Source organism: Rhinolophus hipposideros, assembly GCF_964194185.1.
Source record: "Rhinolophus hipposideros genome assembly, chromosome: 14".
In the NCBI taxonomy this organism is placed as follows: Eukaryota; Metazoa; Chordata; class Mammalia; order Chiroptera; family Rhinolophidae; genus Rhinolophus; species Rhinolophus hipposideros.
Genome location: NC_138060.1, coordinates 28131094 through 28146592, shown reverse-complemented (window position 1 = coordinate 28146592; position 15499 = coordinate 28131094). Strand labels below are relative to the sequence as shown.

Genomic DNA, 15499 nt, shown 5'->3' with positions numbered 1-15499 from the left:
TCAGATAGGAGTGGGGAAGGCGGGGCTGGGGGGAGCAGGGAGCATCGTCGAGACATCCCCAAGGAGAGCAGCAGGGCAGTGGGCACACACCTCAGAATAAATCTCAACTTCTAACCACGTCATACCTATTTGGATGGCTCTCATCAAAAACCAGAAAAGGAGTGTTGGTGAGAATGTAGAGAAATTGAAACCTTTGTGCTCTGCTGGTGGGAATTGAAAATGGTGCAGCTGCTGTGGAAAACAGTATGTCAGCTCTTCAAAAGTTAAACAGAATTACCATATGATCCAGCAATTCCAGTTCTGGGCATACACCCCAAAGAACTGAAAGCAGGGTCTCAAAGAGATATTTGTACCCGTGTTCACGGCAGCATTATTCACCTAGCCAAAAGGGGAAGCAACACACGTGTCCATCAATGGATGCCAGTCACAAAAGGACAAATCCTGTGTGAATCCACTTACATGAGGTCCCAGGCAGTCAGATTCACAGAGACAGAAAGTAGGACGGTGCTTGCTAGAGGCGGAGGGAGGGGGTATTGGGGAGTTGGTGTTTAATGGGCACAGAGCTTCAGTTTGGGATGACCAAGTTCCGAAGATGGACAGTGGTGATGGCTGCCCAACGTGAATGTACTTAATGCCCCGAACTGTACACTTACAAGTGATTAAATGGGAAATTGTCACATATATTTTACAGCATGAAACACAAATGTCCACCTTGAACGCTTTCTCCAATGAGTGACCCGGGCCCTGTGGACCATGCTGGCACTCCTCCCATCACACTCCTTCTGTCCCAGGCTTGAGGAAGCCTGTGCGCACACTCTGTCAAGGCGGCCTGGCCCTGGAGGACTCTGACCATCAGCAGCTGAGCCCTGACCAGGCATGACCCTACCTGACATGGACCGGAAAGCCCCAGCACAGAGCTAAACAGAGCGTCCAGGATTAACTCCCGACAGGGCTAACCTGCAGGAAGGAGCCCCCCGTCAGAGGGCACAAACCATCTACTCATGTGAGTTTCCCATGTTTCCTTTATTTCCCTATCTCTTCCTATTTCTTAAGAACATACTCTATTTTTTGGTCTTGTATTTCAATGTTTAAAAAAACAAATCACTTCTTTTATTTTCTTTCTATTGCTATTTCTTAAAAGTTCTGCTTCTATTTTCATTTTTTCCTCACCTCACCTTAAATTTATATTAAAATGTGTTTTAATTTTGTATATATTTTACATTTATCTTCTACTCTTATTCCAGTCCCCCTCTTCTTTGGCAATTTCTTTTATTGTGGATAAAATATATACAATATAAAATTTACCATCTTGAGGTTAGTGAACACATGAAGATTCAGGAAGAGTGGTGCAGCTGAGAGGGCATGGGTGCCACATGCCCCGCCCCCGTACCTTGCCCTATGCATGTTTTCCATTTGGCTCTTCCTGAGTTACAAGGGATATATGAAGACCTGCCACTACAGAAAATTCAAGTACTTCTTCGAAGAAGTACTTGAGAGGAAGAAGGAGGGACCGCCCTCCTTTCTTTGTCTTCTACCTCTAGTCTCTTCCCCTCCCTCAAATAACCATTTGCAAGTTTCTATTCCCTTTTCTCTAACTGTGATATTCTGATTTATAAGAAACATCCAACTTTTTGGATCAAAGACTTAAGCATAAGACCTGATACAATAAACTGTATAGAAGGAAACATAGGTACTAAACTTATGAACCTTGGGTTCAAAGAGCATTTTACGAATTTGACTCCAAAGGCAATGGAAGTAAAAGCTAAAATAAATGAATGGGACTATATGAAACTTAAAAGCTTCTACAGCAAAAGAAACCATCGACAAAATAAAGAGGCAACCAACTGAATGGGAGAAGATTTTTGCAAACAGTGCCTCCGATAAGGGACTAATATCCAAAATACACAAGGAACTCATGAAACTCAACAACAAAAAAACAAACAATCCAATTGAAAAATGGGCAGAGGACCTGAAGAGACATTTCTCCAAAGAGGACATACAAATGGCAAATAGACATAAGAAAAAATGTTCAACATCACTAATCATCAGAGAAGTGCATATAAAAACCACAATGAGGTATCACCTCACTCCAGTCAGAATGGCTATCATCAACAAGACAAATAGTAACAAGTGTTGGAGAGGCTATGGAGAAAAAGGAACCCTCATACACTGTTGGTGGGAATGCAGACTGGTGCAGCCGTTATGGAAGGCAGTGTGGAGGTTCCTCAAAAAATTACGAATAGAATTACCATATGACCCAGCAATCCCTCTCCTGGGTCTACCCCAAAAATCTGAAAACATTTATACATAAAGACACGTGTGCTCCAATGTTCATTGCAGCTTTGTTTACAGTGGCCAAGACATGGAAACAACCAAAATGTCCTTCGATAGATGAATGGATAAAGAAGTTGTGGTATATATACACCATGGAATACTATTCGGCGGTAAGAAAAGATGATATAGGAACATTTGTGACAACATGGATGGATCTTGAAAGTATAATGCTAAGCGAAATAAGTCAGACAGAAAAAGCAGAGAACCCTATGATTTCACTGATACGTGGTGTATAAACCAAAACAACAAAAGAACAAGACAAATAAATGAGAAAGAAAAACTCATAGACACAGACAATAGTTTAGTCGTTCCTAGAGGGTAAGGGGGGTGGGGGGAGGGAGATGAGGGTAAGGGGGATCAAATATATGGTGATGGAAGGAGAACTGACTCTGGGTGGTGAACACACAATGGGATTTATAGACGATGTAATACAGAATTGTACACCCGAAATCTATGTAATTTCACTAACAATTGTCACCCCAATAAATTAAAAAAAAAAAAAAGAAACATCCATTTTTATCTTCAACCCCCTACCTGGCACAGAGCTCCTAAGACCCTTGGAATTTCCTAAGTGATGAAAGTAATAAAGGTGTCTTTCATTATGTTAAAAAAGTTTTACTACCATCTTAGTCATTTTTAAGTGCACAGATCAGGGGCAGTAAGTACATTCACACTGTTGTGCAACCATCACCACTGTCCATCTCCAGAACTTTTTCATCTTCCCAAACAGCTCTGTATTCACTAAAATATCCACTCATTTTAACTTTGATTATCAAATCGTTTATTGCTTCCTTTTGCACGTTTTGAATTTATATCTGAGGAGTATGTTTATATTGCCCCATATAAACCTTATTTGTTCCACTTTCTTTCCCTCTACAATTTCTCCCCCTCTGCTCATCTTTTAATCCTTGTTTTAATTTCCAAGCTTTAATCTCTACTACACATGCCCAACCCCAGACACACAACTATAAAGTATGCACACACTATATACGTGTACACACTATATATATACATGCACACACTATAAAGCTCAGTCCAACTGACAAATGAGGTGACTACTCCCAGCTGCTTGCCCCAGAAGAGGGTTGCTAATCCCAGGCCATCAGGAAGCCACGAGCCCCCCGGGATGCACCACGCACCTGGAGTAGACAGCTTCTCCACGACAATACCCAATGATCGCGGCTGTCTCAGGATAGATGGCCTCATACTTCAGGAGATGTCTCTTCAGGGCGTACAGAGGGTGGTTCTTATATGTGCCGATGACAGTGGGCAAAGGCTGGTCCAGGTGCTTTGCCTGAAACTGCAAAGGCCAGAGGGACAGTGTTGAGCGTGTGGGTTAGAAGAGGAAGTGAGGTGTGAGGTGGCTGATCCTCAGAGCACTTGTTAGGATCACAGACGGAGCGGAGGTTTCATGAGCACCAACGCCTGTAACATTATTTGTAGCTCTGGTGTTAAGTAGGTTTTAGATTAACCAAAAGCTGTGAAGAATCAAGTAATTCTGTGGCTTGTGACAACTATGGAAAGTGATCTGATTCCCAGCCCTTACGACACCTTAGCTGGCCCTAGCAGATCCATGCCTGCTCTATTACAGAGCTTCAAAGAAGAACAGAGCTATCTTCAGGAAGGAAGCCTTATCTCAAAGTGACATGCAACGCGGGTTACCATGACCGCTCTCACAGGAAACCAGAATAAGCTGTTCACACCCTGTAAGTTCCTTTAGGTCCACTGTAATTAACACATGTTCTCTTAGAACTCCTTTAAGGATTCTGATTTCTCAGCGGGCGATTCCACTGCTGTAACTCACATCCTATTCACCAAGGTCTGCTAAGGTTTCCCTTAGCATCTCTTCAAAACCCCCACAATACTTTAGTGAGGCCGGGCAATGTGCAGTAGCCAGGAAGGATGGACCCTCCACGTGGCCAGCGTCCAGTACAGAAACCTGAATTAGGTTAGTCACAATACCATCTGTCCAATTCCCACTTACTCTGCCATTTTTAAGTAAAATGAACCAGGAATACCCCCAGAGCAAACTCTCACTGCAGGATCAACTGGGAATGCGAAACAAACCCATGCTTCACTCATCTTGAGGAACGGGGAATAATTCTTCAGCAAATCTAGGCATGTTTCTGTGTGGAAATGTTGAGTTCCACTTAATATCACAATTGTCTTGCACGTGCAGCTCAGGCCGTCCTCCTGGGATCAAGTGACTTACCAAGTTCTGTTTTAGAAGTTGGCCTTCCAGTGTGCCTTCTCAACAGGCTGAAGACATTTCCTCATCCTGAGTCCCTTCCTTCCCAGGAAATGAGTAGTAGATCTGTGGAGGGCTGTTTGTGTGTGTGCTTGTGTGAGTGTGCACGATGAGAAGGGGGAAACAATTCTATTAACGAGTTTTTTTCTTCTTTCGCTCTGGATAACTTATATGCTTTGAATAAATTACTTTAAAGCTCCAAATTTACAACCGGGCAATAATTAAATGTATACAGGCTTCAAAGTCAGATAGATCTGGCTTCAAAAGCCAAGTCTGCTAATCTCTTGGATCCTAAATTTTTAACTGGTAAAATTAAGGCAATAATAATCCGAGCTTTATAATGTTATTGTGGTAATTAATGAGATAACCACTAAAAATACCCAGCGCAGGGCCGGGCTGGGCACACATAAGGTGCTCAAAAGTGGGAATAATTTTAATCACTTGTCTTCGAGCCCATAGCAGCCGAGGCCTTACCTCCAAGTCTTCTTTCTTTTCCCTGTCCACCAGTGGGCTCTGGTAGGGTCTCAAGGTTTCAGCCCACCACTTGGCATCGACCCGGCACTTGCGGGTCGCTGTCATCCAAGCTGGATCATACCTCTGGGTGACATCCCGGACCCAGCCGTTATTGTCAATGCCTACGACGTAGGTCATGGGCTTGGCGGCGTACTGGTAACATGTCAGAGGCTGGCCCACCACACCGTGCACACAGTCCACACAGATCCACTTTTCCTCCCGCTCACAGAACACCTCCAGCCACTGGTTCACACCAGCTGCTTTCTCTCCTTCTGCCTGCTCACCACCACTGGACATTTTCTTGCCTCTCTTACTCTTACTGCTTGAAGAGCTTGTGGATGCTGCTGGAAAGCCAGGGTGCTTAGGGTGGCTTTTACGCTGGGTTCTGGAGTCACTTTTGGGCCCTGCCTTTGTCCTCCGAGGGGCCTTCCTCTGTCTCGAAGGGCCAGGCTCAGAATCCTCACCTGATGGATGATGGGCTTCCCCACCAGAGAGCTCAAAGTCAGAGCCACTGCTGGCCTTGTCACTCCCACTCTCTTCTTTGTAAGACACCCTGGAGGCCACCCGCCGCTCCCGTCCACGTGCACGTCTCGGGATTTCCTTCCCCTGCTCTCCTGCCTTGCCCTCTTCTTCCCCACTGGAGGAGGGCTCTCTCCGTTTCTTCCTGACAGCAGCTGCTTTGCTCCTCTTCCCTTTGGCACTTGGACTGCCAGTGCCTTTAGAAGAGCTGTCCTCCTGTCTGGTTCCTCCACTGGTCTTTGGTTTAGTTTGCTTTTCTGGAACTTGGCTGGAAGTTTCTGAGGAGCCTCCAGGACCCTCTGTGGATCCCTCCTTAGACGATTTCTTTCCCTTAAACAGAACAGAAATTTTGCTTTTTCTTTTTTGCTAATGTTGGGATAGAGATCCTGTAATCTAACAGGGCTGTCACTGGCTAGAGAACCAGCATATACAAGATGTCCCCAGGTCAGACAGTGACCAATTGTCTATCCTTTTAGGTTATCACTAAAACCTATAGCACCTTCAATAAGGCCACAGGATACAAAAAAATTCTCTTTACTCTAAAGCGTGGCACAGGGAAAAGAGCACAGGATGTGGAAACAGAAAAACCTGGGTTCAAAGTTTCGTTTCTCATGTTATGTGATTTAAACACATTATGTAACCTCTAAGCCTCAGTTTCCTCGGCAACAATAATGCCCACCTTGCATATAAGGCATTTTGCAAACAAATACTGATAGATTTAATAAAGCTATAGTATCAAGAATACAGAAATTATTAAAATTAATTTCTGGACAATGCCAACACCCAGGAAGTGCAGTGCTCAGCCTCCTTCTAAGATGATCACAGAATTCGGAGTCCTTCACTCATCACCACTCCACATTGCTGGTAAGGAGGACAGGTACCATTCGACTGTTTTACAGAAGAGAAATGTAAGCACCAAGGAGCCAAGACCTCTTGCAGGCCCCTTTGCACATGCAAAGCTCAGACTGTAGATAACCCACTCGTGTGTCTACTCTTGCTCTCACACAGGGTATGTGCAAGGCAGTCCCCAAGGAACTCATGCTCCAGGAATACTGACCCTTAAAAATAGCCGAATAACCAATTTTTCATTTTAAGTCTGATAATTTCTAACTCCTCCCTGACCAAATATCCTTTTCTCTGCAAGTGCTGAGAAGCTCACCTTGGCTGCTGATAATTTCAGAGGAACTGGCTGTAGAGACAATACCAGTCGGGTTGGGAGCTGCACGGCCCGGAGAATCAGTAAAAATATCTATAATGAAAAAGAATAACACAGTTTTCCTAAGAAAAGATTTAGGGATTTAATTAGTTCAGTGCTGTTTCTTGTGGTGCTTGTTTATAACAGGGAAAAGTAAAAAAAACCAAAAAACCAAGCTGTCTAAAAATAGGAGTCTGGAGGAACCCTCGACACTATTAAAAGTAACATTGCAGAGATTTATCTTTGTAGAAAATTGGGAAGATGTTCACCATATATTAAAGGAAAAGAGAAGTTTGTTTTTTTAATGTGTAATGTTAATTTTTGTAAAAAATTATATTTAGAAACATATATGTGTATTTGGAAAAGGACACATATATTGGGTTATGAGTGTTTACACATTTTTGTGTTTTTTTTCCTGCTTAGCTATGTTCTGATTTTTCTGTATTCAACATGTGTTATGTTTATGATTAAAGTAACAAAATGAAATATCACTTTGAGAAGAAAATATAGAAAACGTCATTATCATCAGATGCCCAAAGTCTATTTCCCTATATACCATTTTCCCCACAATGAATCTTTTAACTGGAGGCTACAGTTCTAAACATTCTGTAAACTTGTAAGGATGGGAGCCTCCTCAGGGGAATTAACCTCCAAAACAGCAACAGTGAGAAAGCACCTGCATAAGCATCTTTCTACACAGATCTCAGGGTCCCAGTGTTTCTGATGAATTACTATAATACCCTATTGAGAAAGCCAGGGGTGAAAATCTGGAACAAGAAGGCAGGTTTTCTGTGAAAAGCCATGTTATATTTTAAAAATAGTTACTTTTGCCTTGTTTCTTCTGAAGTTAAAAACAGGAGGTAAGAAAACATCAAAGAAATCCAAATTGAGGGACACGCTACAAAATCCTAAGCAGTATTCTTCAACAACATCAAGGTTATGAAACACAAGAGAAGACTGAGAAACTGTCACAGATTGGAAGAGACCAAGAAGAGGTGACGACTAAATGCAACATAGTATCCTGGGTTGGATCCTGGAATAGAAAAAGGGCATTAAAGGAGAAACTTGAAAAATCCAAATATCTATAGTTTAGTTGACAACATATTACATTGTACCAATATTAATTTCTTAGCTTCTTAAGTGCATAGCATGGCATAGGAGCACAGACCTAAAAGTCTGAATAACTGAATATTTGCCTAGTATTGAACTGAGTATTCACGGGAGTATTCAACTAGCTGAGTGTGTTGTTTAAACCTAGATTTCTTCATAATCCTTGACTAGTCTTCTTCACAGGACACTAAAGAAAACTGAGTAAGATCATGTACGCGATAGCACTCTGAAAGCAATCCTGTGCTACACAAATATACATGGTCATCACCACTAACAGGTAATCTGTCAATGTTGCTGAGGAAAAAAAACTAAGTTACAAAACTGTAACAATTCCTATAACTAAAAATGAAATAAGCAGATAAAATGAACAAATCCTAAAAACACACAAATTACCAAAATTGACTCAAGAAAAAATAGAAAATCTGAATATACCTTTAATAAGACACTGAAAGAGAAATTAAAAAACCTCCAAACAAAACAATGTCCAGTACCAGATGTTTTCACTGGTGAATTCTACGAAACACTTAAGAAGAAAAATTAACAATAATCTTTCTCCAACTCTTCCAAAAAATAGAAGAGGAGGGAAACTTCCTAATTCATTCTATAAGGCCCGCATTACTCTGATATAAAAGCCAGACAGAAATCACAAGAAAACTATCGCCCAACATTCATTATGAATATAGATGCAAAAATCCTCAACAAAATACTAGTAAACCAAATCTAACAGCACATCAAAAGTTATACACCATGACCAAGTGGGATTTATCTCAGGAATGCAAGGGTAATTCAACATAAGAAAATCAATCAACGTAAGACATTATATTAATAGAATGAAACAAAGAAAAGCCACATGATCATCTTATTTGACACAGAAAAAGCATTTGACAGAATTCAACACACTTTCATGATAAAAACACTAAGAAAACTAGAAATAGAAGGGAACTTCTTCAACGCGATAGAGAATTTACAAAAACCCACAGCTAGCAAGATATTCAATGGTGAAAGAGTGAAAGCTTTCCCTCCTAAGTTTGGGATCAAAATAAGGACGTCTGCTTTTATCCCTGTTATTCTACACTGTACTAGAAGTTCTAGCCAGAGCAATTGGGCAAGAAAAAGAAACAAAATGATTCCAAAGTGGAAAAGAAGCAAAACTATCTCTAATCACAGATGGCAAGATCTTATACATAGGAAATCTCAAAGAATGTACAAGAAAGCTAATGTAACTAATAAATGAATTCAGCAAAGTTGCAACATATAAGATCAATACAAAAAAATCAGCTGTGTTCCTATATACCTGCAATGAACATCTAAAAAGGAAATTAAGAAAACAATACCATTTATAATACCATAAGAAAAAAATACCTAAGAAAAAATGTAATCAAGGAGATGATAGACATGGACACTGAAAACTACAAAATACAGGTGAAAGAAATTAAAGGACTTTATTAAGAAAGCAAAAAGACAACCTATAGAATGGGAGAAAATATTTGCAAAGCATATATTTGATAGGTGTCTAGTATCCAAAATATATAAAGAACTCTTGTAACTCAACAAGACAAAGAAACCAGTTAAAAAATGGGTAAAGGACTTGAACAGACATTTCTCCAAAGCAGATCTCCAAATGGCCAATACATACATGAAAAGTTGTTAACCATCATTAGTCATCAGGGAAATGTAAATCAAAACCACAATGAGATACCACTTCATACCTATTAGGATAACTATAAACAAAACAAAAAAAGGAAAATAAAAGTGTTGGTGAGAATTTGGATAAATTGGAACTCTTGTACATTGCTAGTAGGAATGTAAAATGGTACAGCCACTGTGGAAAACAGTTTGGCAATTCCTCAAAAAGTCAGCACACAATTACCGTATGACTCAGCAACTCCTCTCCAAAAGAATTGAAAACAAGCACTCAAGTATGTATGTACACATGTTTATAGCAGTACTCTTCACAAATAGACAAAAGGTGGAAACAACCTAAATATCCATCAACTGATGAATGGATAAAGAAAATGTGGTGTATCCATACAAAGGAATTCTATTCAGCCATAAAAATGAAGAACTGATACAGGAATGAAGTACTGATACAATCTCCAAACAGATGAACCTTGAAAACATGCTAAGTGAAAGAAGCCAGATACAAAAGGTCACATGTTGTATGATTTATAAGAAATATCCAGAATACGCAAATCTATAGATACCGACAGCAGATTGGTGGTGCTTGAGGGGGTGGGAGGAGTAGGTAGAGTAGGTAGAATGAGGAATAATTTTAATGGTTGCAGGATGTCCTACTGAGGTAGCAAAAATGTTTCTGGAAATAGAGATGATGGTTACATAATACTCTAAATGCAATGAATGTCACTTAATTGTTCAACTTAAAAAAATGTATATTTTTGCTTTTTAAAAACGCCATAAACCAAACAAATATTAATGTATACAAATATATCAGAACTAAGTTTGGGAGGACAACACTCCCATATTAATGTTTTCCTCTGGGTGGTGGTATTACAGCATAATTACTGGCCATGTCAAGTAGTTTAGACTTGATCAAGCCAAATCAGAAGAAGAGAGGTAAATATTTGGCCTCTAAAGATACACAACGTCTGGTCTCTTTCCCTAAACAAACAGGGAATCTGGGGCTCAGGCACAAGTGTATGCATTAATAGGATTCTTCCAGGGACAAAACCATATTTATACCTCTATTTCTGTTTTACTCAGACACAGCCTTGCCTGCGGGTATTTCCAAGTGTTTGATAAAGCCTATCTACACATAGAGCTCTTCACGACTCATTTAGTGGACACTGGACACAACTCTCCTTGCTGCAAGGCTGCCTGCCAACGTCATTACCCAGATTGGAAGGCATGGAAACTTGAAGGATTTCCAATCTAAAACAACATTTCCTTGGAAGTTTTGAACACAATTTCTGAATAGTTCATGGAAATAATTCTAGAGGGAAATAATTCTAGAGCGTGTGACCAAAAATTCAGTGCTTTAACACCATCAGAACACCAAGTAATAAAAAGGGAAGAGGGCAGGCTTTCAACTCACACACTGGTTCCAATCCTGATTCCAATGCTTGCCAACTGAATGACCCTAAGAAAGTTACTGAGCGTCAGTATCTATTTTTTATTTTATGAGGACTGATAAGGAGACATATATAAAAACATCTGAATGGCATCTGGCACATGACTGCCATCGTCATTTGCTAAGAGTACTAATAAAATTAGTGCTCCCAAGAGGAATCACTCACATGGACCAATTCTTCATCATCTTGCACAGAGTAAATAGCAAATCTCCTTTCCAATGTAGTCTGTAGGCCATCTCGCTCATTGGTTGAAAGGTCTGCGTTAACTGTAAATGTTCCAATGAACCTGTAGAGGAACCAGGCATTCCCTTCCATCAAAGGTCAGAGCAAAGTGGAACTCTGTTCTTTTTATAGCAAGAAAATCAGAAGGGGGAATCTCAGAAGGGAATCTTGAGCCTCGCCCGCCTCAGTTCTACTCTTCTCACCCTGTCTGGCTAACTCCTCCTCAGCACTGAAGACCTAACTCAGACTCGATCTCCCTGGGGAGCCTTCCCAGACCCTCTAGGTCCCCAGTACATCTCATGCGGAGCACTCGTCACACTCCTCTAATTCCCTGGGGTTATCTGTCTCCATGACCAGCCTGGGAGCTCTTCTGGGACAGAGATCATGCCTGATGTTTCTCTATCTTCAATGCCATGCCCACTGCCCGGCATATAGGATGTCAGTGGAAGTGCCCTGGACCCCTCTGAGAAACCCAGATCCTACACTAAGGCTCTGCAGGACCAGCTGGAGGGCCATACCATTTTACCAGGTTTGACAGGTAGCAGATATCCACATCCTGCGGAGGCACTCGGGTAAAGCGAGTTGGGATGATGGAGAGGCCAATAGCCTGCAGATCGGGCTGGTTGCAGATGTTATTGCGATAGAAGCCATTTGCTAGCAGGCACAGAAGGTGAACCTGGGAAGGAAGAGAAAAGGAAAGACAGTAAAGAAGGCTGGAAACTAGAGGGATCTTTGCTGCCAAATTAAAAGATATTTTGTGGGCAGGAAATATTTGCTGTCATTTCTACATACAAAGAAGTAAAAATACTAACATTTGCCATTTCCCAAGATTTTGTCTTTCACCCCTTCTTTTATCTAGATATTCATTCCCTCAAAAAGCCTCAAACCTCAAAGCTTCAAAATACTTATTTTAAGAGGCCTTGTCTTTTAGAGATACAAATACTAGGGATCTATGGATAAAATGATACAATGTCTGGAGTTTGCTCCAAAAAGATCAGGAGGGAAAGTGAGTGGGCGGAGAGAACAGCAAGACTGCTCACAGGCTGACAACTGTCAAAGCGGGAGATGGCGCTCACTGCAATGCTCTCTGCACTCCCACCCTCCACTGCTCCCAACCCTACGTCTGTCCCCACATGAGACCTCCAGCCTCACCCTTCCTCAGTCTACTGAAATGATCATGTAACGGTGTTCCCCTTCTCACACACAGATTTGCATCCTTTTCCCTTTAAAATCAGTCTGCCTTCCTTCCCACGTATAGCCTCCCATTTCAATCAATGGCACAGCCATTCTCCCTTCACTTACGCTTCAAATCTTGGAGTCATAGTAATTCTTCCCTTTCTTTCATCTCCAACACCAAGAGATCAAAGAAACACACCTATCTCATTTAATCCCCAAGGTCGCCGTGAGGCAGGCAGCATTCTAGCTCTCGTCTCATCTCCTCACTGTCCTTGCTAGGGCCTCACTCCACCTCTACATTTCTGTGGCTGCTGCAGACAGTGTCTCTTCCATTCCATCACTCCTTCTCTGACTGCCTGCTGCTGATTAGAGGAGAATCAAAATCCTCCCTTTCCTCATTCTGAATGTATCTCCAACACTCCTATCCTCCAAGATGTGAGCACATTGGTTGTCCCACCACCCACTCCATACTCAGCCCAGACGTCCTCTCCCATCTCAACGAGCTGTCCTTTCTCCTAAGCCTTCCTAAGCTTCTCAGACCCACACTAATCTCTTTCCTTAAGTCTTGAGTTTCTCTGCTTGAGGTCTTTCTCTTCCATCTGTGAGATCAGAAACTCCTTAATGGCAGGAAAGAAGCCTTATATAAATCTCTCTTCTCACAATGCCAAGCACCTTGCTAGGTCCATAATACGTGTTCAGTAACTACCAGCTGAAGTCCAAAGCCAGTGACTTTCGCTGAGACAGAATTAATGTTATTAAACAGCTGAAAGAGATGGAAGGAGCATGCCTGTTACTTAGCCCCTGCTCCAAGCCAGGCATTGTGCTACATGCTTCATACGTGATATCTGCTTAACACCCTCACAACCACCCTCCAAGGAAGACTCTATTATTACCCGACATCAAAGACGAGGAAACTAAGGCTCAGAGAGAAGAAGAAACCTGCCAAGGTCACACAGTGAGTAGAAGAGCCAGAAGCTAAACTTGGGTTTGGCTGAGGGGACCCACGTTCTTTCTGCCACAGCACCCTGTCCTTTCCTCTCGTTCCCTTCCCTTACCTTGTGTGTGTCCTCATGGACTTCTTTACTGAAACGTTTCATCAGCCTCCGAAGATTTATCTCAAACTCCATTTGTATCTTTTCACTGTAATGCATATTGAAAAATCTGAGAATGAATGTCATCTGGGGTCCCTGTGGCATGTAGGCCAGCCATGCTAAGGGATGTGAGTTACGCCCTGCAGGCAATGGAGAGTGTTTTAATTGTGTGTGCATGTGCGAGCGTGCATGCCCAAGTGCATACCCATGAAAGTGCTCCTTGTGGGGAAGGTGAAATCAACAAAAAATTCCCCCATGGTGCTGTCACCTAGGGGCAATCAATATAAACAGTTTATTTCCTTACACTCTTGTTTGTAAGATGATGTTTATGTACAACTGGGTTTTCTGCTTTTCTTTTTCAGTTACCATAAACCTACTCTAGCTTTATTTTAAACTGGAAACTGAAACTCCATTCCCCCACTCAATTCCTTTTACTTGTGTAACGGCACATAAATTGCTCTCCTTGTTTTCTTGCATAAGGCTATGCTACTCAAGTAAATTTTAAAGAGCTGTTGATTTTCTGCATCCTTTTCTGCTCTTTCTCACCTACAAACCTTAGTTCAGGACATTCTCTACCCAGACTGCCCTCCTCTCAGCCTGCACCAAATCCTACCTCAGGAACATGAGCTGAAGCTCACAACCTCCAGGAGGTCTTCTCTGATTGCCTGACCTCCCAATGGCTGGGTCCCTCCTTGGCAACCACCATCTTTGCACACTCACTTGTATAGTGCTGTTCTGGTGTACAGTCTTTTTCATGTTTGTGTCCTATGCATCTTTAAGAAAACCTGACGCTTCATGAATGACTGTTATCTCCCTCCTACATGGCTAATAATGTGACCACACAGTGGAACCCAAGAACCAATTAACTACCAGGTGCTGTGCTCCATATTCTCAAGCCACAAAGGCTGGAGAGGAACTGGGGATACTGGCATGGAATGGGGACTCCCTACCATGGTGGGGTACTGCCTCAAGTCCTACAGCATGATGTGGTGGGAAAGCATGAGTTGCCCAGTCAGCCTGACAGGGATTTAGATCTTGGTTCATCCACTTACTGGCTGAGTGACTCCTGAAATTATACTTAACCTCTCTGAGCCCCTGGCTCCTCATTCACATACCATTCTAAAGATTAAGGAAGATAACTGACAACCTGTGGAGTCTTTGGTACACAGCAGGTGCTCAATACGTAGGAGTTTTCTCTCCCCATCTCCTGCCCCAGCCAGGACACAAAGGTTTCTCATTCAAGTCCTACAGGTAAACCCAGGGCTCTCTCACCCAAGATTCCTGACCACTTTGATATTCAACCCTGGTATCCTATGTTTCTCACAAGTTGCCATTAAGCAGCAGCTGTTGCCAATTAAGTGACAGAAATCTAGAGGCAAATGCCTAATCTTACCTTCTTTCTCTTGCTTTCGCCTGCTCTGGTGTTTCAATCTCTATCTCCACTGGTTTCACAGGCAGAACAGATTGAGAGAAGGCTGCATTTTCTCCCGCCTCTCCTGGCACAGGCTCACTAAGTTCTATCAACAGTAATTTTTAAAAATCAGTAATAATAATTATAATTATAGCTACTGCACTGAACAAAATTGAGGTTCTGCTGCGAAGGAGGAAATAAGGAATGGACGCAAGTTGGACAACTCGCAGAGACAAACTAAACTACTACTCCCATGCTTTGAATACCTAAAAAAAACACCACGCCAGGCACTGTACTGAGTATTTCACATTTAACCTGCATTACAACCCAGAGAAGTAGTCCTGGCAGTAGAAGTAGGAGGAAACTGAGGCAAAAAGACATCGAATTGAATTAGATACAGACCCCTGCTATCAAGGAGCAGATACTGGGGTGTGTTTTAGTATACTTTATTACCCCCCCCCCCAAAAAAAAAAGGCAAACGAGAACACTTTCCTATTCTTTGTATTACTATATAACATTTATCACAATTTGCTTTGGATGGAGTCATGACTTAGGAGTCTTTCAGTCTTGGTTGCAAACTTGTAATGACAA

General features: G+C 41.9%; 1 protein-coding gene across 4 annotated transcripts in view; it reads right to left on the bottom strand.

The window, feature by feature from the left end:
• The window catches only part of XPC (XPC complex subunit, DNA damage recognition and repair factor), a 45478-nt gene that overhangs the window by 17783 nt on the left and 12196 nt on the right, over positions 1-15499 (bottom strand). For all 4 annotated transcript variants that reach the window (XM_081072973.1, XM_081072971.1, XM_081072972.1 and 1 more), the window contains exons 4-10: positions 14891-15014; positions 13462-13546; positions 11749-11906; positions 11174-11294; positions 6774-6863; positions 5057-5944; positions 3474-3634 (exon numbers count right to left, since the gene is read on the bottom strand). In XM_081072973.1, the coding sequence (XP_080929099.1) occupies positions 3474-3634; positions 5057-5944; positions 6774-6863; positions 11174-11294; positions 11749-11906; positions 13462-13546; positions 14891-15014 (1627 nt within the window). The remainder of the gene's footprint in view (positions 1-3473; positions 3635-5056; positions 5945-6773; positions 6864-11173; positions 11295-11748; positions 11907-13461; positions 13547-14890; positions 15015-15499) is intronic.